This window comes from Anomaloglossus baeobatrachus, chromosome 1 (assembly GCF_048569485.1).
Source record: "Anomaloglossus baeobatrachus isolate aAnoBae1 chromosome 1, aAnoBae1.hap1, whole genome shotgun sequence".
In the NCBI taxonomy this organism is placed as follows: Eukaryota; Metazoa; Chordata; class Amphibia; order Anura; family Aromobatidae; genus Anomaloglossus; species Anomaloglossus baeobatrachus.
Window position 1 is genome coordinate 440,231,396 of NC_134353.1, and position 27,474 is coordinate 440,258,869.

The 27,474-nt window shown below is 52.7% G+C and overlaps 1 protein-coding gene across 1 annotated transcript in view; it reads right to left on the minus strand.

Moving 5' to 3' along the window:
• Positions 1-27,474, minus strand: part of LOC142316860 (cartilage oligomeric matrix protein-like) — a 1,990,803-nt gene that overhangs the window by 208,294 nt on the left and 1,755,035 nt on the right. Inside the window, exon 16 of the mRNA XM_075352653.1 lies at positions 22,733-22,929. Coding sequence (XP_075208768.1) covers positions 22,733-22,929 — 197 coding nt within the window. The remainder of the gene's footprint in view (positions 1-22,732; positions 22,930-27,474) is intronic.

The following is a 27,474-nucleotide window of genomic DNA, read 5'->3' on the forward strand; positions in this document are numbered from 1 at the left end:
TCTGTCTCTTTCTCCGTCTGTCTCTTTCCCCGTCTGCCTCTGTCCCCGTCTGCCTCTGTCCCCGTCTGCCTCTGTCCCCGTCTGCCTCTGTCCCCGTCTGCCTCTGTCCCCGTCTGCCTCTGTCCCCGTCTGCCTCTTTCCATATCTGGCTCTTTCCCAGTCTGTCTCTTTCCCGGTCTGTCTCTTTCCAGGTCTGTCTCTTTCCAGGTCTGTCTCTTTCCAGGGCTCTCTCTTTCCGGGTCTGACTCTTTTACTATCTGTCTTATTCCCCGGCTGTCTCTTTCCCTGGCTGTCTCCTTTCAGGGCTGTCTTTTTCAAGGGCTGTCTCTTTCTAGGGCTGTCTCTTTGCCCATCTGTCTTTGCCCATTTTTTTCTTTGACCCTTTGTCTCTTTGCCCATCTTTTTTTTTTCAGGGCTCTCTCTATCCAGGGCTGTCTCTTTCCCCGTCTGCCTCTGTCCCCGTCTGCCTCTGTCCCCGTCTGCCTCTGTCCCAGTCTGCCTCTGTCCCAGTCTGCCTCTGTCCCAGTCTGCCTCTGTCCCAGTCTGCCTCTGTCCCAGTCTGCCTCTGTCTCCGTCTGCCTCTGTCCCCGTCTGCCTCTGTCCCCGTCTGCCTCTGTCCCCGTCTGCCTCTGTCCCCGTCTGCCTCTGTCCCCGTCTGCCTCTGTCCCCGTCTGCCTCTGTCCCCGTCTGCCTCTGTCCCCGTCTGCCTCTGTCCCCGTCTGCCTCTGTCCCCGTCTGCCTCTGTCCCCGTCTGCCTCTGTCCCCGTCTGCCTCTGTGCCCGTCTGCCTCTGTGCCCGTCTGCCTCTGTGCCCGTCTGCCTCTGTGCCCGTCTGCCTCTGTGCCCGTCTGCCTCTGTGCCCGTCTGCCTCTGTGCCCGTCTGTCTCATTCCAGGGCTGCCTCTGTCCCCGTCTGCCTCTGTCCCCGTCTGCCTCTGTCCCCGTCTGCCTCGGTCCCCGTCTGCCTCGGTCCCCGTCTGCCTCGGTCCCCGTCTGCCTCGGTCCCCGTCTGCCTCGGTCCCCATCTGTCTCATTCCAGGGCTGTCTCCTTCCCCGTCTGTCTCTTTCCCCGTCTGTCTCTTTCCCCGTCTGTCTCTTTCCCCGCCTGTCTCTTTCCCCGCCTGTCTCTTTCCCCGCCTGTCTCTTTCCCCGCCTGTCTCTTTCCCCGCCTGTCTCTTTCCCCGTCTGTCTCTGTCCCCGTCTGCCTCTGTCCCCGTCTGCCTCTGTCCCCGTCTGCCTCTGTCCCCGTCTGCCTCTGTCCCCGTCTGCCTCTGTCCCAGTCTGCCTCTGTCTCCGTCTGCCTCTGTCCCCGTCTGCCTCTGTCCCCGTCTGCCTCTGTCCCCGTCTGCCTCTGTCCCCGTCTGCCTCTGTCCCCGTCTGCCTCTGTCCCCGTCTGCCTCTGTCCCCGTCTGCCTCTGTCCCCGTCTGCCTCTGTGCCCGTCTGTCTCTGTGCCCGTCTGCCTCTGTGCCCGTCTGCCTCTGTGCCCGTCTGCCTCTGTGCCCGTCTGCCTCTGTGCCCGTCTGTCTCATTCCAGGGCTGCCTCTGTCCCCGTCTGCCTCTGTCCCCGTCTGCCTCGGTCCCCGTCTGCCTCGGTCCCCGTCTGCCTCGGTCCCCGTCTGCCTCGGTCCCCGTCTGCCTCGGTCCCCGTCTGTCTCATTCCAGGGCTGTCTCCTTCCCCGTCTGTCTCTTTCCCCGTCTGTCTCTTTCCCCGCCTGTCTCTTTCCCCGCCTGCCTCTGTCCCCGTCTGCCTCTGTCCCCGTCTGCCTCTGTCCCCGTCTGCCTCTGTCCCCGTCTGCCTCTGTCCCCGTCTGCCTCTGTCCCCGTCTGCCTCTGTCCCCGTCTGCCTCTGTCCCCGTCTGCCTCTGTCCCCGTCTGCCTCTGTCCCCGTCTGCCTCTGTCCCCGTCTGCCTCTGTCCCCGTCTGCCTCTGTGCCCGTCTGCCTCTGTGCCCGTCTGCCTCTGTGCCCGTCTGTCTCATTCCAGGGCTGCCTCTGTCCCCGTCTGCCTCTGTCCCCGTCTGCCTCGGTCCCCGTCTGCCTCGGTCCCCGTCTGCCTCGGTCCCCGTCTGTCTCATTCCAGGGCTGTCTCTTTTCAGGTCTGTGTCTTTCCAGGGCTGTCTCTTTCCAGATCTGTCTCTTTGACCGTCTGTCTCTTTCCAGGGCTGTCTCTTTGCCCATCTCTCTTTGCCCGTCTGTCTCTTTGACCCTCTCTCTCTTTGACTGTCTCTCTCTTTGACCCTCTCTCTCTTTGACCCTCTCTCTCTTTGCTCGTCTGTCTCTTTGCTCGTCTGTCTCTTTGCCCGCCTGTCTCTTTCCCCGCCTGTCTCTTTCCCCGCCTGTCTCTTTCCCCGTCTGTCTCTTTCCCCGTCTGTCTCTGTCCCCGTCTGTCTCTGTCCCCGTCTGTCTCGGTCCCCGTCTGCCTCGGTCCCCGTCTGCCTCGGTCCCCGTCTGCCTCGGTCCCCGTCTGTCTCATTCCAGGGCTGTCTCCTTCCCCGTCTGTCTCTTTCCCCGTCTGTCTCTTTCCCCGTCTGTCTCTTTCCCCGCCTGTCTCTTTCCCCGCCTGTCTCTGTCCCCGTCTGCCTCTGTCCCCGTCTGCCTCTGTCCCCGTCTGCCTCTGTCCCCGTCTGCCTCTGTCCCCGTCTGCCTCTGTCCCCGTCTGCCTCTGTCCCCGTCTGCCTCGGTCCCCGTCTGCCTCGGTCCCCGTCTGCCTCGGTCCCCGTCTGCCTCGGTCCCCGTCTGCCTCGGTCCCCGTCTGCCTCGGTCCCCGTCTGTCTCATTCCAGGGCTGTCTCTTTTCAGGTCTGTGTCTTTCCAGGGCTGTCTCTTTCCAGATCTGTCTCTTTGACCATCTGTCTCTTTCCAGGGCTGTCTCTTTGCCGATCTCTCTTTGCCCGTCTGTCTCTTTGACCCTCTCTCTCTTTGACTGTCTCTCTCTTTGACCCTCTCTCTCTTTGACCCTCTCTCTCTTTGACCCTCTCTCTCTTTGATCCTCTCTCTCTTTGCTCGTCTGTCTCCTTGCTCGTCTGTCTCTTTGCCCGTCTGTCTCTTTCCAGGGCTGTCTCTTTTCCCGTCTGGCTCTTTCCCCGTCTGGCTCTTTCCCCGTCTGGCTCTTTCCCCGTCTGGCTCTTTCCCCGTCTGGCTCTTTCCCCGTCTGGCTCTTTCCCCGTCTGGCTCTTTTCCCATCTGGCTCTTTCCCCGTCTGGCTCTTTCCCCGTCTGGCTCTTTCCAGGTGTGGCTCTTTCCAGGTGTGTCTCTTTCCAGGTCTGTCTCTTTACAGGTCTGTATCTTTGACCGTCTGTCTCTTTCCAGGGCTCGCTCTTTCCGGGTCTGTCTCTTTTACTATCTGTCTTATTCCCCGGCTGTCTCTTTCCCCATCTGTCTCTTTCCCCATCTGTCTCTTTCCAGGTCTGTCTCTTTCCAGGTCTGTCTCTTTCCAGGTCTGTCTCTTTACAGGGCTGTCTTTTTCAAGGGCTGTCTTTTTCAAAGGCTGTCTCTTTACTTATCTGTCTCTTTGACCGTCTGTCTCTTTCCCCGGTTGTCTCTTTCCAGGTCTGTGTCTTTCCAGGGCTGTCTCTTTCCAGGGCTGTCTCTTTGCCCGTCTGTCTCTTTGCCCATCTGTCTCTTTCACCCTCTCTCTCTTTGACCGTCTCTCTCTTTGACCCTCTCTCTCTTTGACCGTCTGTCTCTTTGCCCGTCTGTCTCTTTCCAGGGCTGTCTCTTTCCAGGGCTGTCTCTTTCCAGGGCTGTCTCTTTCCAGGGCTGTCTCTTTGCCTGGCTGTCTCTTTGCCCGTCTGTCTCTTTCCAGGGCTGTCTCTTTCCAGGGCTGTCTCTTTTCAGGTCTGCCTCTGTCCCCGTCTGCCTCTGTCCCCGTCTGCCTCTGTCCCCGTCTGCCTCTGTCCCCGTCTGCCTCTGTCCCCGTCTGCCTCTGTCCCCGTCTGCCTCTGTCCCCGTCTGCCTCTGTCCCCGTCTGTCTCTGTGCCCGTCTGTCTCTGTGCCCGTCTGTCTCATTCCAGGGCTGTCTTTTTCCCCGTCTGTCTCTTTCCCCGTCTGTCTCTTTCCATATCTGGCTCTTTCCTCGTCTGCCTCTTTTCCCGTCTGGCTCTTTCCCCGTCTGGCTCTTTCCAGGGCTGTCTCTTTGACCTTTCGTCTCTTTCCAGGGCTGTCTCTTTCCAGGGCTGTCTCTTTCCAGGGCTGTCTCTTTCCAGGGCTCTCTTTTTTCAGGACTGTCTCTTTCCCTGGCTGTCACTTTCTAGGTTTGTCTCTTTCCAGGTCTGTTTCTTATACCGTCTGTCTCATTCCCCGGCAGTCTCTTTCCAGGGCTGTCTCTTTCCCCGTCTGTCTCTTTTACCGTGTGTCTCTTTCTAGGTCTGTTTCTTTCCAGGTCTATATCTTTCCAGGTCTGTCTCTTTCAAGGGCTGTCTCTTTCCAGGGATGTCTCTTTTCCCGTCTGTCTTTCTCCAGGTCTCTCTCTTTCCAGGACTGTCTCTTTCCAGGTCTGTCTCTTTCCAGGTCTGTCTCTATGTCAATCAGTCTCTTTCCCCGGCTGTCTCTTTCCCCGGCTGTCTCTTTCCCCGTCTGTCTCTTTCCCCGTCTGTCTCTTTCCCCGTCTGTCTCTTTCCCCGTCTGTCTCTTTCCCCGTCTGCCTCGGTCCCCGTCTGCCTCTGTCCCCGTCTGCCTCTGTCCCCGTCTGCCTCTGTCCCCGTCTGCCTCTGTCCCCGTCTGTCTCATTCCAGGGCTGTCTCCTTCCCCGTCTGTCTCTTTCCCCGCCTGTCTCTTTCCCCGCCTGCCTCTTTCCCCGCCTGCCTCTGTCCCCGCCTGCCTCTGTCCCCGCCTGCCTCTGTCCCCGTCTGCCTCTGTCCCCGTCTGCCTCTGTCCCCGTCTGCCTCTGTCCCCGTCTGCCTCTGTCCCCGTCTGCCTCTGTCCCCGTCTGCCTCTGTCCCCGTCTGCCTCTGTCCCCGTCTGCCTCTGTCCCCGTCTGCCTCTGTCCCCGTCTGCCTCTGTCCCCGTCTGCCTCTGTCCCCGTCTGCCTCTGTCCCCGTCTGCCTCTGTCCCCGTCTGCCTCTGTCCCCGTCTGCCTCTGTCCCCGTCTGCCTCTGTGCCCGTCTGCCTCTGTGCCCGTCTGCCTCTGTGCCCGTCTGCCTCTGTGCCCGTCTGTCTCATTCCAGGGCTGCCTCTGTCCCCGTCTGCCTCTGTCCCCGTCTGCCTCTGTCCCCGTCTGCCTCTGTCCCCGTCTGCCTTGGTCCCCGTCTGCCTCGGTCCCCGTCTGCCTCGGTCCCCGTCTGCCTCGGTCCCCGTCTGTCTCATTCCAGGGCTGTCTCTTTTCAGGTCTGTGTCTTTCCAGGGCTGTCTCTTTCCAGATCTGTCTCTTTGACCGTCTGTCTCTTTCCAGGGCTGTCTCTTTGCCCATCTCTCTTTGCCCGTCTGTCTCTTTGACCCTCTCTCTCTTTGACTGTCTCTCTCTTTGACCCTCTCTCTCTTTGACCCTCTCTCTCTTTGCTCGTCTGTCTCTTTGCTCGTCTGTCTCTTTGCCCGCCTGTCTCTTTCCCCGCCTGTCTCTTTCCCCGCCTGTCTCTGTCCCCGTCTGTCTCGGTCCCCGTCTGCCTCGGTCCCCGTCTGCCTCGGTCCCCGTCTGCCTCGGTCCCCGTCTGCCTCGGTCCCCGTCTGTCTCATTCCAGGGCTGTCTCCTTCCCCGTCTGTCTCTTTCCCCGTCTGTCTCTTTCCCCGTCTGTCTCTTTCCCCGCCTGTCTCTTTCCCCGCCTGTCTCTTTCCCCGCCTGTCTCTGTCCCCGTCTGCCTCTGTCCCCGTCTGCCTCTGTCCCCGTCTGCCTCTGTCCCCGTCTGCCTCTGTCCCCGTCTGCCTCTGTCCCCGTCTGCCTTTGTCCCCGTCTGCCTCGGTCCCCGTCTGCCTCGGTCCCCGTCTGCCTCGGTCCCCGTCTGCCTCGGTCCCCGTCTGCCTCGGTCCCCGTCTGTCTCATTCCAGGGCTGTCTCTTTTCAGGTCTGTGTCTTTCCAGGGCTGTCTCTTTCCAGATCTGTCTCTTTGACCATCTGTCTCTTTCCAGGGCTGTCTCTTTGCCGATCTCTCTTTGCCCGTCTGTCTCTTTGACCCTCTCTCTCTTTGACTGTCTCTCTCTTTGACCCTCTCTCTCTTTGACCCTCTCTCTCTTTGACCCTCTCTCTCTTTGATCCTCTCTCTCTTTGCTCGTCTGTCTCTTTGCTCGTCTGTCTCTTTGCCCGTCTGTCTCTTTCCAGGGCTGTCTCTTTTCCCGTCTGGCTCTTTCCCCGTCTGGCTCTTTCCCCGTCTGGCTCTTTCCCCGTCTGGCTCTTTCCCCGTCTGGCTCTTTCCATATCTGGCTCTTTCCCCGTCTGGCTCTTTTCCCATCTGGCTCTTTCCCCGTCTGGCTCTTTCCCCGTCTGGCTCTTTCCAGGTGTGGCTCTTTCCAGGTGTGTCTCTTTCCAGGTCTGTCTCTTTACAGGTCTGTATCTTTGACCGTCTGTCTCTTTCCAGGGCTCGCTCTTTCCGGGTCTGTCTCTTTTACTATCTGTCTTATTCCCCGGCTGTCTCTTTCCCCATCTGTCTCTTTCCCCATCTGTCTCTTTCCCCATCTGTCTCTTTCCAGGTCTGTCTCTTTCCAGGTCTGTCTCTTTACAGGGCTGTCTTTTTCAAGGGCTGTCTTTTTCAAAGGCTGTCTCTTTACTTATCTGTCTCTTTGACCGTCTGTCTCTTTCCCCGGTTGTCTCTTTCCAGGTCTGTGTCTTTCCAGGGCTGTCTCTTTCCAGGGCTGTCTCTTTGCCCGTCTGTCTCTTTGCCCATCTGTCTCTTTCACCCTCTCTCTCTTTGACCGTCTCTCTCTTTGACCCTCTCTCTCTTTGACCGTCTGTCTCTTTGCCCGTCTGTCTCTTTCCAGGGCTGTCTCTTTCCAGGGCTGTCTCTTTCCAGGGCTGTCTCTTTCCAGGGCTGTCTCTTTCCAGGGCTGTCTCTTTGCCCGTCTGTCTCTTTCCAGGGCTGTCTCTTTTCAGGTCTGCCTCTGTCCCCGTCTGCCTCTGTCCCCGTCTGCCTCTGTCCCCGTCTGCCTCTGTCCCCGTCTGCCTCTGTCCCCGTCTGCCTCTGTCCCCGTCTGCCTCTGTCCCCGTCTGCCTCTGTCCCCGTCTGCCTCTGTCCCCGTCTGCCTCTGTCCCCGTCTGCCTCTGTCCTCGTCTGTCTCTGTGCCCGTCTGTCTCATTCCAGGGCTGTCTTTTTCCCCGTCTGTCTCTTTCCCCGTCTGTCTCTTTCCATATCTGGCTCTTTCCTCGTCTGCCTCTTTTCCCGTCTGGCTCTTTCCCCGTCTGGCTCTTTCCAGGGCTGTCTCTTTGACCTTTCGTCTCTTTCCAGGGCTGTCTCTTTCCAGGGCTGTCTCTTTCCAGGGCTGTCTCTTTCCAGGGCTCTCTTTTTTCAGGACTGTCTCTTTCCCTGGCTGTCACTTTCTAGGTTTGTCTCTTTCCAGGTCTGTTTCTTATACCGTCTGTCTCATTCCCCGGCAGTCTCTTTCCAGGGCTGTCTCTTTCCCCGTCTGTCTCTTTTACCGTGTGTCTCTTTCTAGGTCTGTTTCTTTCCAGGTCTATATCTTTCCAGGTCTGTCTCTTTCAAGGGCTGTCTCTTTCCAGGGATGTCTCTTTTCCCGTCTGTCTTTCTCCAGGTCTCTCTCTTTCCAGGACTGTCTCTTTCCAGGTCTGTCTCTTTCCAGGTCTGTCTCTATGTCAATCAGTCTCTTTCCCCGGCTGTCTCTTTCCCCGTCTGTCTCTTTCCCCGTCTGTCTCTTTCCCCGTCTGACTCTTTCCCCGTCTGACTCTTTCCCCGTCTGACTCTTTCCCCGTCTGTCTCTTTCCCCGTCTGTCTCTTTCCCCGTCTGTCTCTTTCCCCGTCTGTCTCTTTCCCCGTCTGTCTCTTTCCCCGTCTGTCTCTTTCCCCGTCTGCCTCTGTGCCCGTCTGCCTCTGTGCCCGTCTGCCTCTGTGCCCGTCTGTCTCATTCCAGGGCTGTCTCTGTCCCCGTCTGCCTCTGTCCCCGTCTGCCTCTGTCCCCGTCTGCCTCGGTCCCCGTCTGCCTCGGTCCCCGTCTGCCTCGGTCCCCGTCTGTCTCATTCCAGGGCTGTCTCTTTTCAGGTCTGTCTCTTTCCAGGTCTGTCTCTTTCCAGGTCTGTCTCTTTCCAGGGCTCTCTCTTTCCGGGTCTGACTCTTTTACTATCTGTCCTATTCCCCGGCTGTCTCTTTCCCTGGCTGTCTCCTTTCAGGGCTGTCTTTTTCAAGGGCTGTCTCTTTCCAGGGCTGTCTCTTTGCCCATCTGTCTTTGCCCATTTTTTTCTTTGACCCTTTGTCTCTTTGCCCATCTTTTTTTTTTCAGGGCTCTCTCTATCCAGGGCTGTCTCTGTCCCCGTCTGCCTCTGTCCCCGTCTGCCTCTGTCCCCGTCTGCCTCTGTCCCCGTCTGCCTCTGTCCCCGTCTGCCTCTGTCCCTGTCTGCCTCTGTGCCCGTCTGCCTCTGTGCCCGTCTGCCTCTGTGCCCGTCTGCCTCTGTGCCCGTCTGCCTCTGTGCCCGTCTGCCTCTGTGCCCGTCTGTCTCTGTGCCCGTCTGCCTCTGTGCCCGTCTGCCTCTGTGCCCGTCTGTCTCATTCCAGGGCTGTCTCTGTCCCCGTCTGCCTCTGTCCCCGTCTGCCTCGGTCCCCGTCTGCCTCGGTCCCCGTCTGCCTCGGTCCCCGTCTGCCTCGGTCCCCGTCTGTCTCATTCCAGGGCTGTCTCTTTTCAGGTCTGTGTCTTTCCAGGGCTGTCTCTTTCCAGATCTGTCTCTTTGACCGTCTGTCTCTTTCCAGGGCTGTCTCTTTGCCCATCTCTCTTTGCCCGTCTGTCTCTTTGACCCTCTCTCTCTTTGACTGTCTCTCTCTTTGACCCTCTCTCTCTTTGACCCTCTCTCTCTTTGCTCGTCTGTCTCTTTGCTCGTCTGTCTCTTTGCTCGTCTGTCTCTTTGCTCGTCTGTCTCTTTGCTCGTCTGTCTTTTTTGCCCGCCTGTCTCTTTCCCCGCCTGTCTCTTTCCCCGTCTGTCTCTGTCCCCGTCTGTCTCTGTCCCCGTCTGTCTCTGTCCCCGTCTGTCTCGGTCCCCGTCTGTCTCGGTCCCCGTCTGTCTCGGTCCCCGTCTGTCTCGGTCCCCGTCTGCCTCGGTCCCCGTCTGCCTCGGTCCCCGTCTGCCTCGGTCCCCGTCTGCCTCGGTCCCCGTCTGTCTCCTTCCCCGTCTGTCTCCTTCCCCGTCTGTCTCCTTCCCCGTCTGTCTCCTTCCCCGCCTGTCTCTTTCCCCGCCTGTCTCTTTCCCCGTCTGCCTCTGTCCCCGTCTGCCTCTGTCCCCGTCTGCCTCTGTCCCCGTCTGCCTCTGTCCCCGTCTGCCTCTGTCCCCGTCTGCCTCTGTCCCCGTCTGCCTCTGTCCCAGTCTGCCTCTGTCCCAGTCTGCCTCTGTCCCCGTCTGCCTCTGTCCCCGTCTGCCTCTGTCCCCGTCTGCCTCTGTGCCCGTCTGCCTCTGTCCCCGTCTGCCTCTGTGCCCGTCTGCCTCTGTGCCCGTCTGCCTCTGTGCCCGTCTGTCTCATTCCAGGGCTGCCTCGGTCCCCGTCTGCCTCGGTCCCCGTCTGCCTCGGTCCCCGTCTGCCTCGGTCCCCGTCTGTCTCTTTTCAGGTCTGTGTCTTTCCAGGGCTGTCTCTTTCCAGATCTGTCTCTTTGACCGTCTGTCTCTTTCCAGGGCTGTCTCTTTGCCCATCTCTCTTTGCCCGTCTGTCTCTTTGACCCTCTCTCTCTTTGACTGTCTCTCTCTTTGACTGTCTCTCTCTTTGACCCTCTCTCTCTTTGACCCTCTCTCTCTTTGACCCTCTCTCTCTTTGATCCTCTCTCTCTTTGCTCGTCTGTCTCTTTGCTCGTCTGTCTCTTTGCCCGTCTGTCTCTTTCCAGGGCTGTCTCTTTTCCCGTCTGGCTCTTTTCCCGTCTGGCTCTTTCTCCGTCTGGCTCTTTCCCCGTCTGGCTCTTTCCCCATCTGGCTCTTTCCATATCTGGCTCTTTCCCCGTCTGGCTCTTTTCCCATCTGGCTCTTTCCCCGTCTGGCTCTTTCCAGGTCTGTCTCTTTCCAGGTCTGTCTCTTTACAGGGCTGTCTCTTTACAGGGCTGTCTTTTTCAAGGGCTGTCTTTTTCAAAGGCTGTCTCTTTACTTATCTGTCTCTTTGACCGTCTGTCTCTTTCCCCGGTTGTCTCTTTCCAGGTCTGTGTCTTTCCAGGGCTGTCTCTTTCCAGGGCTGTCTCTTTGCCCGTCTGTCTCTTTGCCAATCTGTCTCTTTCACCCTCTCTCTCTTTGACCGTCTCTCTCTTTGACCCTCTCTCTCTTTGACCGTCTGTCTCTTTGCCCGTCTGTCTCTTTCCAGGGCTGTCTCTTTCCAGGGCTGTCTCTTTCCAGGGCTGTCTCTTTCCAGGGCTGTCTCTTTCCAGGGCTGTCTCTTTCCAGGGCTGCCTCTGTCCCCGTCTGCCTCTGTCCCCGTCTGCCTCTGTCCCCGTCTGCCTCTGTCCCCGTCTGCCTCTGTCCCCGTCTGCCTCTGTCCCCGTCTGCCTCTGTCCTCGTCTGCCTCTGTCCTCGTCTGTCTCTGTGCCCGTCTGTCTCATTCCAGGGCTGTCTTTTTCCCCGTCTGTCTCTTTCCCCGTCTGTCTCTTTCCATATCTGGCTCTTTCCTCGTCTGCCTCTTTTCCCGTCTGGCTCTTTCCCCGTCTGGCTCTTTCCAGGGCTGTCTCTTTGACCTTTCGTCTCTTTCCAGGGCTGTCTCTTTCCAGGGCTGTCTCTTTCCAGGGCTGTCTCTTTCCAGGGCTCTCTTTTTTCAGGACTGTCTCTTTCCCTGGCTGTCACTTTCTAGGTTTGTCTCTTTCCAGGTCTGTTTCTTATACCGTCTGTCTCATTCCCCGGCAGTCTCTTTCCAGGGCTGTCTCTTTCCCCGTCTGTCTCTTTTACCGTGTGTCTCTTTCTAGGTCTGTTTCTTTCCAGGTCTATATCTTTCCAGGTCTGTCTCTTTCAAGGGCTGTCTCTTTCCAGGGATGTCTCTTTTCCCGTCTGTCTTTCTCCAGGTCTCTCTCTTTCCAGGACTGTCTCTTTCCAGGTCTGTCTCTTTCCAGGTCTGTCTCTATGTCAATCAGTCTCTTTCCCCGCCTGTCTCTTTCCCCGCCTGTCTCTTTCCCCGCCTGTCTTTTTCCCCATCTGTCTCTTTCCCCATCTGTCTCTTTCCCCGTCTGTCTCTTTCCCCGTCTGTCTCTTTCCCCGTCTGTCTCTTTCCCCGTCTGTCTCTTTCCCCGTCTGTCTCTTTCAAGGTCTGTATCTTTGCCCGTCTGTCTCTTTCCAGGGCTCTCTCTTTCCGGGTCTGTCTCTTTCACTAATCTGTCTTATTCCCCGGCTGTCTTTTTCTCCATCTGTCGCATTCCTCGTCTGTCGCATTCCTCGTCTGTCTCTTTCCCTGTTTGTCTCTTTCCCCATCTGTCTCTTTCCAGGGCTGTCTCTTTCCAGGGCTGTCTCTTTCCAGGGCTGTCTCTTTCCAGGTCTGTCTCTTTGCAGGGCTGTCTTTTTTAAGGGCTGTCTTTTTCAAGGTCTGTCTCTTTCCAGGGCTGTCTCTTTGCCCGTCTGTCTTTGCCCATTTTTCTCTTTGACCCTCTGTCTCTTGGCCTGTCTGTCTTTTTTCAGGGCTCTCTCTATCCAGGGCTGCCTCTTTCCCCGGTTGTCTCTTTCCAGGTCTGTGTCTTTGCCCATTTGTCTCTTTGCCCATCTGTCTTTTTGACCATCTGTCTCTTTGACTATCTGTCTCTTTTAAGGGCTGTTTCTTTCCAGGTCTGTCTCTTCCCAGGTCTGTCTCTTTCCAGGTCTGTCTCTTTCCAGGTCTGTCTCTTTCCAGGTCTGTCTCTTTGACCTTTCGTCTCTTTCCAGGGCTGTCTCTTTGCCCATCTGTCTCTTTGCCCATCTGTCTCTTTCCAGGTCTGTCTCTTTCCAGGTCTGTCTCTTCCCAGGTCTGTCTCTTCCCAGGTCTGTCTCTTCCCAGGTCTGTCTCTTCCCAGGTCTGTCTCTTCCCAGGTCTGTCTCTTTCCAGGTCTGTCTCTTTCCAGGTCTGTTTCTTCCCAGGTCTGTCTCTTTCCAGGTCTGTCTCTTTCCAGGTCTGTCTCTTTCCAGGTCTGTCTCTTTCCAAGGCTGTCTCTTTACATGGCTGTCTCTTTACATGGCTGTCTCTTTACATGGCTGTCTCTTTGACCGTCTGTCTCTTTGACCGTCTGTCTCTTTACCCGGCTGTCTCTTTCCCCGGCTGTCTCTTTCCCCGGCTGTCTCTTTCCAGGGCTGTCTCTTTCCAGGGCTGTCTCTTGCCAGGTCTGTCTCTTGCCAGGTCTGTCTCTTTCCAGGTCTGTCTCTTTCCAAGGCTGTCTCTTTACATGGCTGTCTCTTTACATGGCTGTCTCTTTGCCCATCTGTCTCTTTGACCGTCTGTCTCTTTGACCGTCTGTCTCTTTGACCGTCTGTCTCTTTCCCCGGCTGTCTCTTTCCAGGGCTGTCTCTTTCCAGGGCTGTCTCTTTCCAGGGCTGTCTCTTGCCAGGTCTGTCTCTTGCCAGGTCTGTCTCTTGCCAGGTCTGTCTCTTGCCAGGCCTGTCTCTCTTCAGGGCTGTCTCTCTTCAGGGCTGTTTATTTAATCGTATGAACGTATATCTTACCATCATATAAAAATAAACACCAGACAATAGACAGTGATTGAAAACTATCAAAAGGATAAAAATCAAATTTGAATATCAAGATTTTCTATATATGCAATAGCGTTATCATTTACAATATAGAAATCCTTCTTTTCACCATGGTAGGATCTCAGGGGGCACTCCTCAACAATGTGCTGGATAGTTTGATGATCTGCTCCACAGTCACAGGTCGGAGAGTCATATTTTCCCCACTTATACATAAAATCTGCACAGACGCCAAAGTTTGTTCTGATACGATTTAGAGTAACCCATGTTTTCCTTGGTCGATTGAAGCCTGGTGGAGGGTTTTGTAAATTAGGGAACATTTGGGGATCACCGTCTACTACATTGACCCAAAGTTCTCGCCATTTCTCCTCTAAATTGAAGTCTTGTTCATGCAAGGTGATTGCAGTTCGGATGGGTGGGTGTCTTGATTTCAATCGTTGTATTGTAACATCTCTGATATTTTGGTGTATTGGAAGTTTTTCATTATTCACTACTTTAGTGTACTCTTTAAGTAGGAGCTTTTGTCTTCTTAGATTTGCGGGTGCGATATGACCCAGCACAGGTAACCAGTGAACAGGTGTAGGTCTAATAGCACCAGATATTATACGCAAAGAGTTGTTCAGCTGAGTGTCAATTAAGTTTAGGGCTGTCTCTTTGCCCGTCTGTCTCTTTGCCCGTCTGTCTCTTTCCAGGGCTGTCTCTCCAGGGCTGTCTCTTTCCAGGCCTGTGTCTTTCCAGGCCTGTGTCTTTTCAGGCCTGTCTTTTTCCAGGTCTCTCTCTTGCCAGGTCTCTCTCTTTCCAGGACTCTCTCTTTCCAGGACTGTCTCTTTCTCTGGCTGTCTCTTTCCAGGTCTGTCTCTTTGACCGTCTGTCTCTTTCCAGGACTGTCTCTTTGCTCGTCAGTCTCTTTGCCCATCAGTCTCTTTGCCCATCAGTCTCTTTGCCCATCAGTCTCTTTGCCCATCAGTCTCTTTGCCCATCTGTCTCTTTGCCCATCTGTCTCTTTGCCCATCTGTCTCTTTGCCCATCTGTCTCTTTGCCCATCTGTCTCTTTGCCCATCTGTCTCTTTGCCCATCTGTCTCTTTGACCGTCTGTTTCTTTTACCATCTGTTTCTTTTACCGTCTCTCTCTTTCCCCGTCTGTCTCTTTGACCATCTGTTTCTTTTACCGTCTGTTTCTTTTACCGTCTCTCTCTTTCCCCGTCTGTCTCTTTCCCCGTCTGTCTCTTTCCCCGTCTTTCTCTTTCCCCGTCTGTCTCTTTGACCGTCTGTCTCTTTGACCGTCTGTCTCTTTGACCGTCTGTCTCTTTGACAGTCTGTCTCTTTCCAGGGCTGTCTCTTTCCAGGGCTGTCTCTATGGCCAACTGTCCCTTTCCCCGTCTGTCCCTTTCCCAGTCTGTCTCTTTGACCGTCTGTCTCTTTGACCGTCTGTCTCTTTGACCGTCTGTCTCTTTGACCGTCTGTCTCTTTGACCGTCTGTCTCTTTGACCGTCTGTCTCTTTGACCGTCTGTCTCTTTGACCGTCTGTCTCTTTGACCGTCTGTCTCTTTCCAGGACTGTCTCCTTACCCGTCAGTCTCTTTGCCCGTCAGTCTCTTTGCCCGTCAGTCTCTTTGCCCGTCAGTCTCTTTGCCCGTCAGTCTCTTTGCCCGTCAGTCTCTTTTCCCATCTGTCTCTTTGCCCATCTGTCTCTTTGACCGTCTCTCTCTTTGACCGTCTGTCTCTTTCCCCATCTGTCTCTTTCCCCGTCTGTCTCTTTCCCCGTCTGTCTCTTTCCCCGTCTGTCTCTTTCCCCGTCTGTCTCTTTCCCCGTCTGTCTCTTTCCCCGTCTGTCTCTTTCCCCGTCTGTCTCTTTGACCGTCTGTCTCTTTGACCGTCTGTCTCTTTGACCGTCTGTCTCTTTGACCGTCTGTCTCTTTCTCCGTCTGTCTCTTTGACCGTCTGTCTCTTTGACCGGCTGTCTCTTTCCAGGGCTGTCTCTTTCCAGGGCTGTCTCTATGGCCGTCTGTCCCTTTCCCCGTCTGTCCCTTTCCTCGTCTGTCCCTTTCCTCGTCTGTCTCTTTGACCGTCTGTCTCTTTGACCGACTGTCTCTTTCCAGAGCTGTTTCTTTCCAAGTCTGTCTCTTTCCAAGTCTGTCTCTTTCCAAGTCTGTCTCTTTCCAAGTCTGTCTTTGCCCGTCTGTCTCTTTGCCCGTCTGTCTCTTTGCCCGTCTGTCTCTTTGACCGTCTGTCTCTTTGACCGTCTGTCTCTTTGACCGTCTGTCTCTTTGACCGTCTGTCTCTTTCCAGGACTGTCTCTTTGCCCGTCAGTCTCTTTGCCCGTCAGTCTCTTTGCCCGTCAGTCTCTTTGCCCGTCAGTCTCTTTTCCCATCTGTCTCTTTGCCCATCTGTCTCTTTGACCGTCTCTCTCTTTGACCGTCTGTCTCTTTCCCCATCTGTCTCTTTCCCCGTCTGTCTCTTTCCCCCTCTGTCTCTTTCCCCGTCTGTCTCTTTCCCCGTCTGTCTCTTTCCCCGTCTGTCTCTTTCCCCGTCTGTCTCTTTCCCCGTCTGTCTCTTTCCCCGTCTGTCTCTTTGACCGTCTGTCTCTTTGACCGTCTGTCTCTTTGACCGTCTGTCTCTTTCTCCGTCTGTCTCTTTGACCGTCTGTCTCTTTGACCGGCTGTCTCTTTCCAGGGCTGTCTCTTTCCAGGGCTGTCTCTATGGCCGTCTGTCCCTTTCCCCGTCTGTCCCTTTCCTCGTCTGTCCCTTTCCTCGTCTGTCTCTTTGACCGTCTGTCTCTTTGACCGACTGTCTCTTTCCAGAGCTGTTTCTTTCCAAGTCTGTCTCTTTCCAAGTCTGTCTCTTTCCAAGTCTGTCTTTGCCCGTCTGTCTCTTTGCCCGTCTGTCTCTTTGCACGTCTGTTTCTTTCCAGGGCTGTCTCTTTCCAGGGCTGTCTCTTTCCAGGGCTGTCTCTTTCCAGGGCTGTCTCTTTCCAGAACTGTCTCTTTCCAGGGCTGTCTCTTTCCAGGGCTGTCTCTTTCCAGGGCTGTCTCTTTCCAGGGCTGTCTCTTTCCAGGTCTCTCTCTTTGACCTTCCGTCTCTTTCCAGGTATGTCTCTTTCCAGGTCTGTCTCTTATACCGTCTGTCTCTTTCCCTGCCTGTCTTTCACCAGCTGTCTCTTTCCAGTCTGTCTCTTTCCAGGGCTGTCTCCTTCCAGTCTGTCTCTTTCCAGGGCTGTCTCTTTCCAGGACTGTCTCTTTGACCATCTGTCTCTTTTCAGGGCTGTCTCTTTTCCTGGCTGTCTCTTTCCAGGTCTGTCTCTTTGACAGTCTGTCTCTTTCCAGGACTGTCTCTTTCCAGGACTGTCTCTTTGCCCGTCAGTCTCTTTGCCCATCAGTCTCTTTGCCCGTCAGTCTCTTTGCCCGTCAGTCTCTTTGCCCGTCTGTCTCTTTGCCCGTCTGTCTCTTTGCCCGTCTGTCTCTTTGCCCGTCTGTCTCTTTGCCCTTCTGTCTCTTTGCCCTTCTGTCTCTTTGCCCGTCTGTCTCTTTTTGACCTTCTGTTTCTTTCCAGGGCTGTTTCTTTCCCCGTCTGTCTCTTTTCAGGGCTGTCTCTTTTCAGGGCTGTCTCTTTTCAGGGCTGTCTCTGTCCTCGTCTGTCTCTGTCCTCGTCTGTCTCTGTCCCCGTCTGTCTCTGTCCCCGTCTGTCTCTGTCCCCGTCTGTCTCTGTCCCCGTCTGTCTCTTTCCCCGTCTGTCTCTGTCCCCGTCTGTCTCTGTCCCCGTCTGTCTCTTTCCCCGTCTGTCTCTTTCCCCGTCTGTCTCTTTCCAGTCTGTCTCTTTCCCGTCTGTCTCTTTCCAGGGCTGTCTCTTTCCAGGACTGTCTCTTTGACCATCTGTCTCTTTTCAGGGCTGTCTCTTTTCCTGGCTGTCTCTTTCCAGGTCTGTCTCTTTGACAGTCTGTCTCTTTCCAGGACTGTCTCTTTCCAGGACTGTCTCTTTGCCCGTCAGTCTCTTTGCCCTTCAGTCTCTTTGCCCATCTGTCTCTTTACCCGTCTGTCTCTTTACCCGTCTGTCTCTGTCCCCGTCTGTCTCTTTTCAAGGCTGTCTCTTTTCAGGGCTGTCTCTTTCCCGTCTGTCTCTTTCACCGTCTGTCTCTATGCCAATCAGTCTCTTTCCCCGTCAGTCTCTTTCCCCGTCAGTCTCTTTCCCCGTCAGTCTCTTTCCCCGTCAGTCTCTTTCCCCGTCTGTCTCTTTCCCCGTCTGTCTCTTTCCCCGTCTGTCTCTTTCCCCGTCTGTCTCTTTCCCCGTCTGTCTCTTTCCCCGTCTGTCTCTTTCCCCGTCTGTCTCTTTCAGGTCTGTCTCATTCAAGGTCTGTATCTTTGCCCGTCTGTCTCTTTCCAGGGCTCTCTCTTTCCGGGTCTGTCTCTTTCACTATCTGTCTTATTCCCCGGCTGTCTCTTTTCCCGGCTGTCTCCTTCCAGGGCTGTCTCTTTCTTTGTCTGTCGCATTCCTCGTCTGTCTTTTTCCCCATTTGTCGCTTTCCCCATCTGTCTTTTTTTCAGGGCTCTCTCTATCCAGGGCTCTCTCTTTCCCCGGTTGTCTTTTTCCAGGTCTGTGTCTTTCCAGGGCTGTTTCTTTCCAGATCTGTCTCTTTGACCATCTGTCTCTTTCCAGGGCTGTCTCTTTGCCCATCTCTCTTTGCCCATCTTTCTCTTTGACCATCTGTCTCTTTGCCTGTCTGTCTTTTTCCAGGGCTCTCTCTTTCTTTCTAGGGCTAACTCTTTCTCCGGCTGTCTCTTTCCAGGTCTGTCTCTTTCCCTGGCTGTCTCTTTCCAGGTCTGTCTCTTTGACCGTCTGTCTCTTTGACCTTCCGTCTCTTTCCAGGGCTGTGTCTTTGCCCATTTGTCTCTTTGACCATCTGTCTCTTTGACCATCTGTCTCTTTTAAGGGCTGTCTCTTTTCAGGGCTGTCTCTTTCCAGGACTGTCTCTTTCCAGGACTGTCTCTTTGCCCGTCAGTCTCTTTGCCCGTCAGTCTCTTTGCCCGTCAGTCTCTTTGCCCGTCAGTCTCTTTGCCCGTCTGTCTCTTTGCCCGTCTGTCTCTTTGCCCGTCTGTCTCTTTGCCAGTCTGTCTCTTTTTGACCTTCTGTTTCTTTCCAGGGCTGTTTCTTTCCCCGTCTGTCTCTTTCCCCGTCTGTCTCTTTTCAGGGCTGTCTCTTTTCAGGGCTGTCTCTTTTCAGGGCTGTCTCTTTTCAGGGCTGTCTCTGTCCTCGTCTGTCTCTTTCCCCGTCTGTCTCTTTCCCCGTCAGTCTCTTTCCCCGTCAGTCTCTTTCCCCGTCAGTCTCTTTCCCCGTCAGTCTCTTTGCCCGTCAGTCTCTTTGCCCGTCAGTCTCTTTGCCCATCTCTCTTTTTGCCCGTCTGTCTCTTTGGTCGTATGTCTCTTTCCAGGTCTGTCTCTTTCCAGGTCTGTATCTTTGCCCGTCTGTCTCTTTCCAGGGCTCTCTCTTTCTGGGTCTGTCTTTTTTACTATCTGTCTTATTCCCCGGCTGTCTCTTTCCCCGGCTGTCTTTTTCCAGGGCTGTCTCTGTCCCCGTCTATCTCTTTCCACGTCTGTCTCTTTGCCCGTCTGTTTCTTTGCCCGTCTGTCTCTTTCCAGGCTGTCTCTTTCCAGGGCTGTCTCTTTTCAGGGTTGTCTCTTTTCAGGGCTGTCTCTGTCCCCGTCTGTCTCTGTCCCCGTCTGTCCCTGTCCCCGTCTGTCCCTGTCCCCGTCTGTCTCTTTTCAAGGCTGTCTCTTTCCAGGTCTGTCTCTTTCCCTGGCTGTCTCTTTCCAGGTCTGTCTCTTTGACCGTCTGTCTCTTTGACCTTCTGTCTCTTTCCAGGGCTGTGTCTTTGCCCATTTGTCTCTTTGACCATCTGTCTCTTTGACCATCTGTCTCTTTTAAGGGCTGTCTCTTTTCAGGGCTGTCTCTTTCCAGGACTGTCTCTTTCCAGGACTGTCTCTTTCCAGGGCTGTCTCTTTCCAGGGCTGTCTCTTTCCAGGGCTGTCTCTTTCCAGGTCTGTCTCTTTGCAGGGCTGTCTTTTTCTAGGGCTGTCTTTTTCTAGGGCTGTCTCTTTCCTGATCTGTCTCTTTGACCTTCCGTCTCTTTCCAGGGCTGTGTCTTTGCCCATTTTTCTCTTTGACCCTCTGTCTCTTTGCCCGTCTTTTTTCAGGGTTCTCTCTATCCAGGGCTGTCTCTTTCCCCGGTTGTCTCTTTCCAGGGCTGTCTCTTTCCAGGGCTGTCTCTTTCCAGGGCTGTCTCTTTCCAGGGCTGTCTCTTTCCAGGGCTGTCTTTTTCCCCCATCTGTCTTTTTCCAGGGCTGTCTCTTTCCAGGGCTGTCTTTTTACATGGCTGTCTCTTTCCAGGGCTGTGTCTTTGCCCATCTGTCTCTTTGACCTTCTGTCTCTTTACCCGGCTGTCTCTTTCCCCGGCGTCTCTTTCCAGGGCTGTCTCTTTCCAGGGCTGTCTCTTTCCCCGGCTGTCTCTTTCCCTGGCTGTCTCTTTCCCCGGCTGTCTCTTTCCAGGGCTGTCTCTTTCCAGGGCTGTCTCTTTCCAGGGCTGTCTCTTCTCAGGGCTGTCTCTCTTCAGGGCTGTCTCTCTTCAGGGCTGTCTCTCTTCAGGGCTGTCTCTTTGCCCGTCTGTCTCTTTCCAGGGCGGTCTCTTTCCAGGGCTGTCTCTTTCCAGGCTTGTGTCTTTTCAGGCCTGTGTCTTTTCAGGCCTGTCTTTTTCCAGGTCTCTCTCTTTCCAGGTCTCTCTCTTTCCAGGTCTGTCTCTTTCCCCGGCTGTCTCTTTCCCCGGCTGTCTCTTTCCCCGGCTGTCTCTTTCCCCGGCTGTCTCTTTCCCCGGCTGTCTCTTTCCAGGTCTGTCTCTTTCCAGGGCTCTCTCTTTCCAGGGCTCTCTCTTTCCAGGGCTCTCTCTTTCCAGGGCTCTCTCTTTCACCATCTGTCTTATTCCCCGGCTGTCTCTTTCCCCGGCTATCTCCTTCCAGGGCTGTCTCTTTCTCCGTCTGTCGCATTCCTCGTGTGTCTCTTTCCCCATCTGTCTCTTTCCCCATCTTTCTCTTTCCCCATCTGTCTCTTTCCAGGTCTGTCTTTTTCCCCGTCTGTCTCTTTCAAGGGCTGTCTCTTCCCAGGTCTGTCTTTTTCCAGGGCTGTCTTTTTCCCCCATCTGTCTCTTTCCAGGGCTGTCTCTTTCCAGGGCTGTCTCTTTCCAGGGCTGTCTTTTTCCCCATCTGTCTCTTTCCAGGGCTGTCTCTTTCCAGGGCTGTCTCTTTCCAAGGCTATCTCTTTGCATGGCTGTCTCTTTCCAGGGCTGTGTCTTTGCCCATCTGTCTTTGTCGATCTGTCTCTTTGACCTTCCGTCTCTTTCCAGGGCTGTCTCTTTCCAGTGCTGTCTCTTTCCAGGTCTGTCTCTTTCCCCATCTTTCTCTTTCCCCATCTTTCTCTTTCCCAGGATGTCTCTTTCCAAGGCTGTCTGATTCCAGGGCTGACTCTTTCCAGGGCTGTCTCTTTCCAGGGCCGTCACTTTGACCGTCTGTCTCTTTCCAAGGCTGTCTCTTTCCAGGTCTGTCTCTTTCCAGGTCTGTCTCTTTTCAGGTCTGTCTCTTTTCAGGTCTGTTTCTTTGCCCATCTGTCTCTTTGCCCGTCTGTCTCTTTTACAGGGCTGTCTGTTTCCCCGTCTGTTTCTTTCCAAGTCTGCCTCTTTCCCCGTCTGCCTCTTTCCCCGTCTGCCTCTTTCCCCGTCTGCCTCTTTCCCCGTCTGCCTCTTTCCCCGTCTGCCTCTTTCCCCGTCTGCTTCTTTCCCCGTCTGCCTCTTTCCAGGGCTGTCTCTTTCCCCGTCTGCCTCTTTCCCCGTCTGCCTCTTTCCCCGTCTGCCTCTTTCCCCGTCTGCCTCTTTCCCCGTCTGCCTCTTTCCCCGTCTGCCTCTTTCCCCGTCTGCCTCTTTCCCCGTCTGCCTCTTTCCAGGGCTGTCTCTTTCCCCGTCTATCTTTGCCTGTCTCTTTGGCCGTCTGTCTCTTTGCAGGTCTGTCTCTTTGGCCGTCTGTCTCTTTGCAGGTCTGTCTCTTTCCCCATCTGTCTCTTTCCCCGTCTGTCTCTTTCCCCGTCTGTCTCTTTCCCCGTCTGTCTCTTTCCCCGTCTGTCTCTTTCCCCGTCTGTCTCTTTCCCCGTCTGTCTCTTTCCCCGTCTGTCTCTTTCCCCGTCTGTCTCTTTCCCCGTCTGTCTCTTTCCCCGTCTGTCTCTTTCCCCGTCTGTCTCTTTTCTCGGCTGTCTCTTTCCCCGGCAGTCTTTTTCCCCGGCTGTTTCTTTCCCCGGCTGTCTCTTTCCAGGGCTGTCTCTTTCCAGGTCTGTCTCTTTCCAGGTCTGTCTTTGACAGTCTGTCTCTTTCCCCGTCTGTCTCTTTTCAGGTCTGTCTCTTTTCAGGTCTGTCTCTTTTCAGGTCTGTCTCTTTGCTCGTCTGTCTCTTTCCAGGGCTGTCTATTTGACCGTCTGTCTCTTTGACCTTCTGTCTCTTTGACCTTCTGTCTCTTTCCCCGTCTGTCTCTTTCCCCGTCTGTCTCTTTCCCCGTCTGTCTCTTTTCAGGTCTGTCTCTTTGCCTGGCTTTCTCTTTGCAGGGCTGTCTCTTTCCCCGTCTGTCTCTTTCCAGGTCTGTCTCTTTTCAGGTCTGTCTCTTTTCAGGTCTGTCTCTTTTCAGGTCTGTCTCTTTTCAGGTCTGTCTCTCTGCCCGTCTGTCTCTTTGCCCAACTGTCTCTTTGCCCGTCTGTCTCTTTGCCCGTCTGTCTCTTTCCAAGACTCTCTCTTTCCAGGGCTGTCTCTTTCCCAGTCTGTCTGTCTGTTTCTTTCCGCATCTGTCTCTGTCTGTGTCTCTGTCTGTCTCTTTCTGTCTCTCTCTATCCTTCTCTCCACTGACATCAAATAACCTCACGCATAAGCTTCAACTAACAGTTTATTTTGTTCCTATAGCAACTACTGACAGTTGCTCTTATAATAACCTATAGCTCCCTCCTCCATTCAGTTTAATGGCGGCAGGATATTAGAGACTAAGGGGTACTTTGCACACTACGACATCGCAGGTGCGATGTCGGTGGGGTCATGTCGAAATTGACGCACCTCCGGCGTTGCTCTCGACATCGTAGTGTGTAAATCCTAGATGATACGATTAACGAACGCAAAATCGTTGTAATCGTATCATCGGTGTAGCGTCGGCGAAAACCATAATTACCTTGCTGCGACGGTCCGATGTTGTTCCTCGTTCCTGCGGCAGTACACATCGCTGTGTGTGTGAAGTCGCAAGTGTGTGTGTGAAGTCTGGAACATCTGCTACCTGTGTCCTGGCCGCCAATACGGAAGGAAAGAGGTGGGCGGGATGTTTATATCCTGCTCATCTCCGCAACTCTGCTGCTATTTGCCGCCTGCCATGTGACGTCGCAGTGACGCCGCACGGCCCGCCCACTTAATAAGGAGGCGGATTGCTGGCCAGATCGACGTCGCAGGGCAGGTGAGTGCATTTGAAGCTGCCATAGCGATAATGTTCGCTACGCCAGCTATCACCATGATATCGCAACTGCGACGGGGGCGGGGACTTTTGCACTTGGCATCGCAGCATCGGCTTGCGATGTCATAATGTGCAAAGCCTGCCTAACTGTAAAGCACGGGATAAAATTTTTCTGTCAAAACTTAGTCTACGACGCTCCCTGGGTCACATGGGACCTCTGTGCAAAATTTCATGATTGTTAATGCGACGGTGTGGATTTCTTTAGCGGACATACATACTTACTGTACATATACTCAGCTTTATATATTAGATTTTTGCATGCAAATTAAGTAAAAAATTAAAATGCTAAAAAATTTTTAGGAAAATTTACAAAATAAGAAAATTTTAATCAATAAATCTAATGTTTTTTTCTTTTATCTCTGGAATTCCCGCTCTCCCACTGAGACTATAAAATAAATGCTACATTTCTAATTCCTTTTACCTTTAGCTGAATGCCAGGTTCAGCCACAGCTCTGAAGGGGTTTGCCTGCCAATATGTTTGTTCCATCTGTTTCCACATTACAGAATAGAAACTAGAGCTGTCCTGATAACCAAATATAAATCCAGCATAGTCGTCATCTGTTTCAGTGTTAACGTGAAATGTTCCTTCAAAGTCCACTCCATTAAATGCTGTATAACCTAAACACAGACAGTAAAAACACATTATACTAAATCAGCCTCATTTTTTAAACAGATTGATTTAGATTGTATGGGGATATTTGCATTACAGTGGAATTTATTAAAGGGAACCTGTCAGGTGTAATATGAACCGCGAGCAGTTCTGGGTCCATATTGCTAATCCCTGCCTAACCGTCCCTGTAATACACTAGCATAAAGAGATCTTTAGAAAAAATATTTCTTAAGATCTTATATCGTATGCTAATGAGCGAGGGCAGTAGCCCCAAGGGGGTTCGTTCTCTTGCTAGTCGACTCCATTAGCATGTTAGTACGCCCCTGTAGGCATGCTAATATGCTAATGAATGGATAATCCCACTCACCTCTCCACCACCATCACGTCCAACGCTAGATTTCAGCTCAGTACGTATGACTCCGGAGTTTGGGTCATGCGCACCATGAAGCCGAGTGTACGCGTCATTGCTTCAAACTGAAGTAGTACGTATGATCAAACCGAACCTCCAGGGTCATGCACACTGAGCCGAAATCCAGCATCAAGGCGCGCTGGCGGTGGAGAGGTGAGTGAAATCTCCTCTGGTGCTGCGCATTCATTAGCATGATAGCACGCCCACAGGGACATACTAACATGCTAATGGGGGCGACTAGAAGGGAAGCAACACCCTTAGGACTAGTCCACACACATTAGCATATGATAAAAGATGTTTAGAAATACTTTTTCTAAGGATCCCTTTATCCATGCTACTGTATACAGGGACAGTTAGGCAGGGATTAGCAATATGCAGCCAGAACTGCTCGTGGTTCTGGGTGCACACTGCACCTGACAGATTACCTTTAAGATATTTATTACTGAAAATTTTAACTGCATATTCACTTATACATATCTAAACAACTTCCATATTACAATGACATACACTGTGTGCAGAATTATTACGCAAATGAGTATTTTGATCAAATGATACTTTTTATACATGTTGTCCTACTCCAAGCTGTATAGGCTTGATAGCCAACTACCAATTAAGTAAATCAGGTGATGTGCATCTCTGTAATGAGCAGGGGTGTGGTGTAATGACATCAACACCCTATATAATATAAGGTGTGCTAAATTATTAGGCAATTTCCTTTCCTTTGGCAAAATGGGTCAGAAGAGAGAATTGACAGGCTCTGAAAAGTCCAAAATTGTGAGATGTCTTGCAGTGGGATGCAGCAGTCTTGAAATTTCCAAACTTTTGAAGCGTGATCACTGAACAATGAAGCGTTTCATGGCAAAAAGTGAACAGGGTCGCAAGAAGTGTGTTGGGCAAAAAAGGCGCAAAATAACTTCCCATGAATTGAGGAAAATCAAGCGTGAAGCTGCCAAGATGCCATTTGCCACCAGTTTGGCCTTATTTCAGAGCTGCAACATTACTGGAGTATTAAAAAGCACAAGGTGTGCCAAACTGAGGGACATGTAAGGAAGGCTGAAAAACGACCAGCTTTGAACAAGAAACATAAGATGAAACGTCAAGACTGGGCCAAGATATATCTTAAGACTAGAGATGATCGCTGCGTCCTCCCGATAACCAGCACTGACAGGACCTTCCGTGACATCGTCAAAATAGCCATGTGACCAGTCACGTGGCTATTATCTCATTGGCTACAGACTGGTCACATGGCTTTGACATCATGTCCTGTCCTAGGTCCTGTCAATGCACTCTCCGGTACACGGTGAACATTTGTGTATCGCCGTGTACCGGCGACATGCTCTAGCACACAGTCGACTCCCCGTTCTGCTTCTCCGTTCCGATAGGGACCGGCTGACACAGCCGGTCATTAATGGAGATCACCGTTGCCATAGCAACACAGTTAGCGGTGACGTCACCGCTAACCGCGGCTCCGGGAATCACATGATAGGAGCACCGTTGCTATGGTAACGCGTCTGTCAGCGGTAATATTACCGCTAACAGCCAGCAGCACTGATCACTCACGGAGTGAAAGCTGCACGGGAAGCAGCGTCTTCCCCCATGCAGCAGTGATGGAGCAGAGCTGCATGTGTTGAACGAGAAAGACAGAAGAGCATGGATCATGGAGGGCTGACAGTAACTAATAAACATGGAGTCTCTAAGTGTGTCTGTGTATTTATTTCTATTAAAGCTTTTTTTCTCTGTGTGGTGTCTTTTTTTAACCCTTTATTGGAGATTCTTAATGGCCGGGTCAAACGTGCATGACATTAAGAATCTCTGACTTAATACTAGCTAGTAAAACAAAGCCAGTATTAATTCATTATTACCCAGCGAGCCACCAGCATCAGGGCAGCCGGAAGAGTTGGTTACAGCACCAGATGATGGCGCTTCTATGAGAGCGCTATTCTCTGGGGCAGCTGCGGACTGCAGTTCGCAGCAGAGGGGCCCAGAAAGCTAGACACAAAAATGGGTCGAAGCCTACATCGTTTTTTTTGTAGTTTTTTGGCAAAAAAAAAAAACTTCCCTGGATTTTCCATTGCCAGTGAAGGTAACACCAAGCAGTGGGGGTTAGCAGCCAGTAGCTGCTTGGATTACCCTTAGCTAGAAATACAAAAAATGCAGCGGGAGCCCATATATTTTTTTTTTAATTATTTATTTAAATAACTAAACAAAATGGGCTTCCCTGTATTTTGATTGCTGGACATCACAGTGCTGTAAAAATAAATCATTAAAAAAAATGACGTAGCGCTCCGCGGTATTTTTGATTCTCAGCACAGATAAAGCAGACAGCTACGGGTTGCCACCCCCATCTGCCTGGCGGTACCTTGGCTGGAAATCAAAATACAGGGAAGCCCATTAATTTTTTTTATTTAAAAAAATAGTTAAAAAAAAATGACGTTGGCTGTATCCTGAAAACCACAGCTGGCAGCTTTACCATGCTTGGGGATCCAATGTGGAGTTCACCCCAGGCTCTTTTTTATAATTATTTTATAAATATTAATAATTACAACAAAAAAAGTAGGGTCCCCCCCAAATTGGATCACCAGCCAAGGTAAAGCGGACAGCTGTGGTCTGGTATTCTCAGGGTGGGAAGGTCCATAGTTATTGGCCCTTCACAGCCTAAAAATAGCAGGCCACAGGCGCACCAGAAGTGGCGCATGCACTAGATGCGCCAATCCTGGTGCTTCACCCCAGCTCATCCCGTGCCCTGGTGCAGTGGCAAACGGGGTAATAAATGGGGTTGATACTAGCTGTAAGGTTACCTGACATCAAGCCCAGCAGTTTGTGATGTAATAGCGTCTATCAGATACCCGACATCACAAACTGTCAGTACTAACAAAACAAACAGACGAAAAAAAATGTATTTGAAAAAACACTCCCCAAAACATTCCCTCTTTCACCAATTTATTGTAAGGAAAAAAAATAAAGGGGTCCCACGATGACTCTGGACCATCTAGAATATGGGGGGACATGCTCAGGGAACGTATCCCCTATTTTCTAGGAGTGCAGACCCTCCATGTGAGGAGTGTGGGTGCAATGAATCTGCACCCACTCTCCCCTGGTCAACAGTAACAGAGTCCATGTTGTAACTGTTGCTACCAAAGCTGCAATGCCCTGCTCATGAGGTAAGGGCATGCCTAATCAGGAGAACTATTCTACATTTCAAAATATTGGTATTTGCTGATATTATTGCTATTCCACCTACTTTATATTGGGGATAGGATCTTGGAGATGGAATACCCCTTTAAGTCCAGTTATCCAGCTGAATGAATACTAAACAACAGAGCTCGCTATTTAGACATGTTTTATTGTGGCGTATAATGGACTCTCATGTTTGGTAGTCGTTCAGCAGGGCAACAGTAATAGCAAATCCCTCCATTTGTAAATGTAGTATAGCTCACCTGATCAACTATGTTCCTTACTAGTGATGAGCGAGTACTAAAAAGCTCGGGTGCTCGAGGCTCGGGCCGAGCATCCCAAGATACTCGTGTACTCGGCCCGAGCACCGAGCCCAATGTTATCCTATGGGAGACCCGAGTATTTTTCTAAAATGACCCCCGGCAGCATGTAGAAACCCTGAAAATGTAACAAAAGTCTCAGAAGAGTGCTCAAATGACATGGCAACAGCATGGGGAAGACCCCTTGAAGCATTTATCACTCAAAAGTCACAGCTGTGAACAATTTTGTCCGCGTTTTACGCCATTTTTAAGGACTCAACAGAAAACCTTCCAAAATGACACCAAAATGAATTTTTATGGCGGAAATGTTAAGGGCACATACCCAATAGTGAGATAGAGCTGGTGTATGTTACTTTTGGAGATTACATGAAAGATTTTACGTGAAAACATTGTGTGGCACTCCGATGTCCCTGAGAAGAGACGTACATGAAGGCCTCTTGAGTCTAATGTGCCCATTTTGAGGAAGTGAGTCTTTGTAGTATTTTCCTTTGCCAGGGCAGTCCAAAATTGTGAGGTTCACCAATGCCCCTGCATACAGACGTGCATGAGGGCCTGTAAACCTGAAGTGCCCATTGTAAGGAAGTGGGTCTATTGTAGTATAGCCCTTTGGCAGGGCAGCCAAAAATTGGGAGGCTCCACATTGTCCCTGG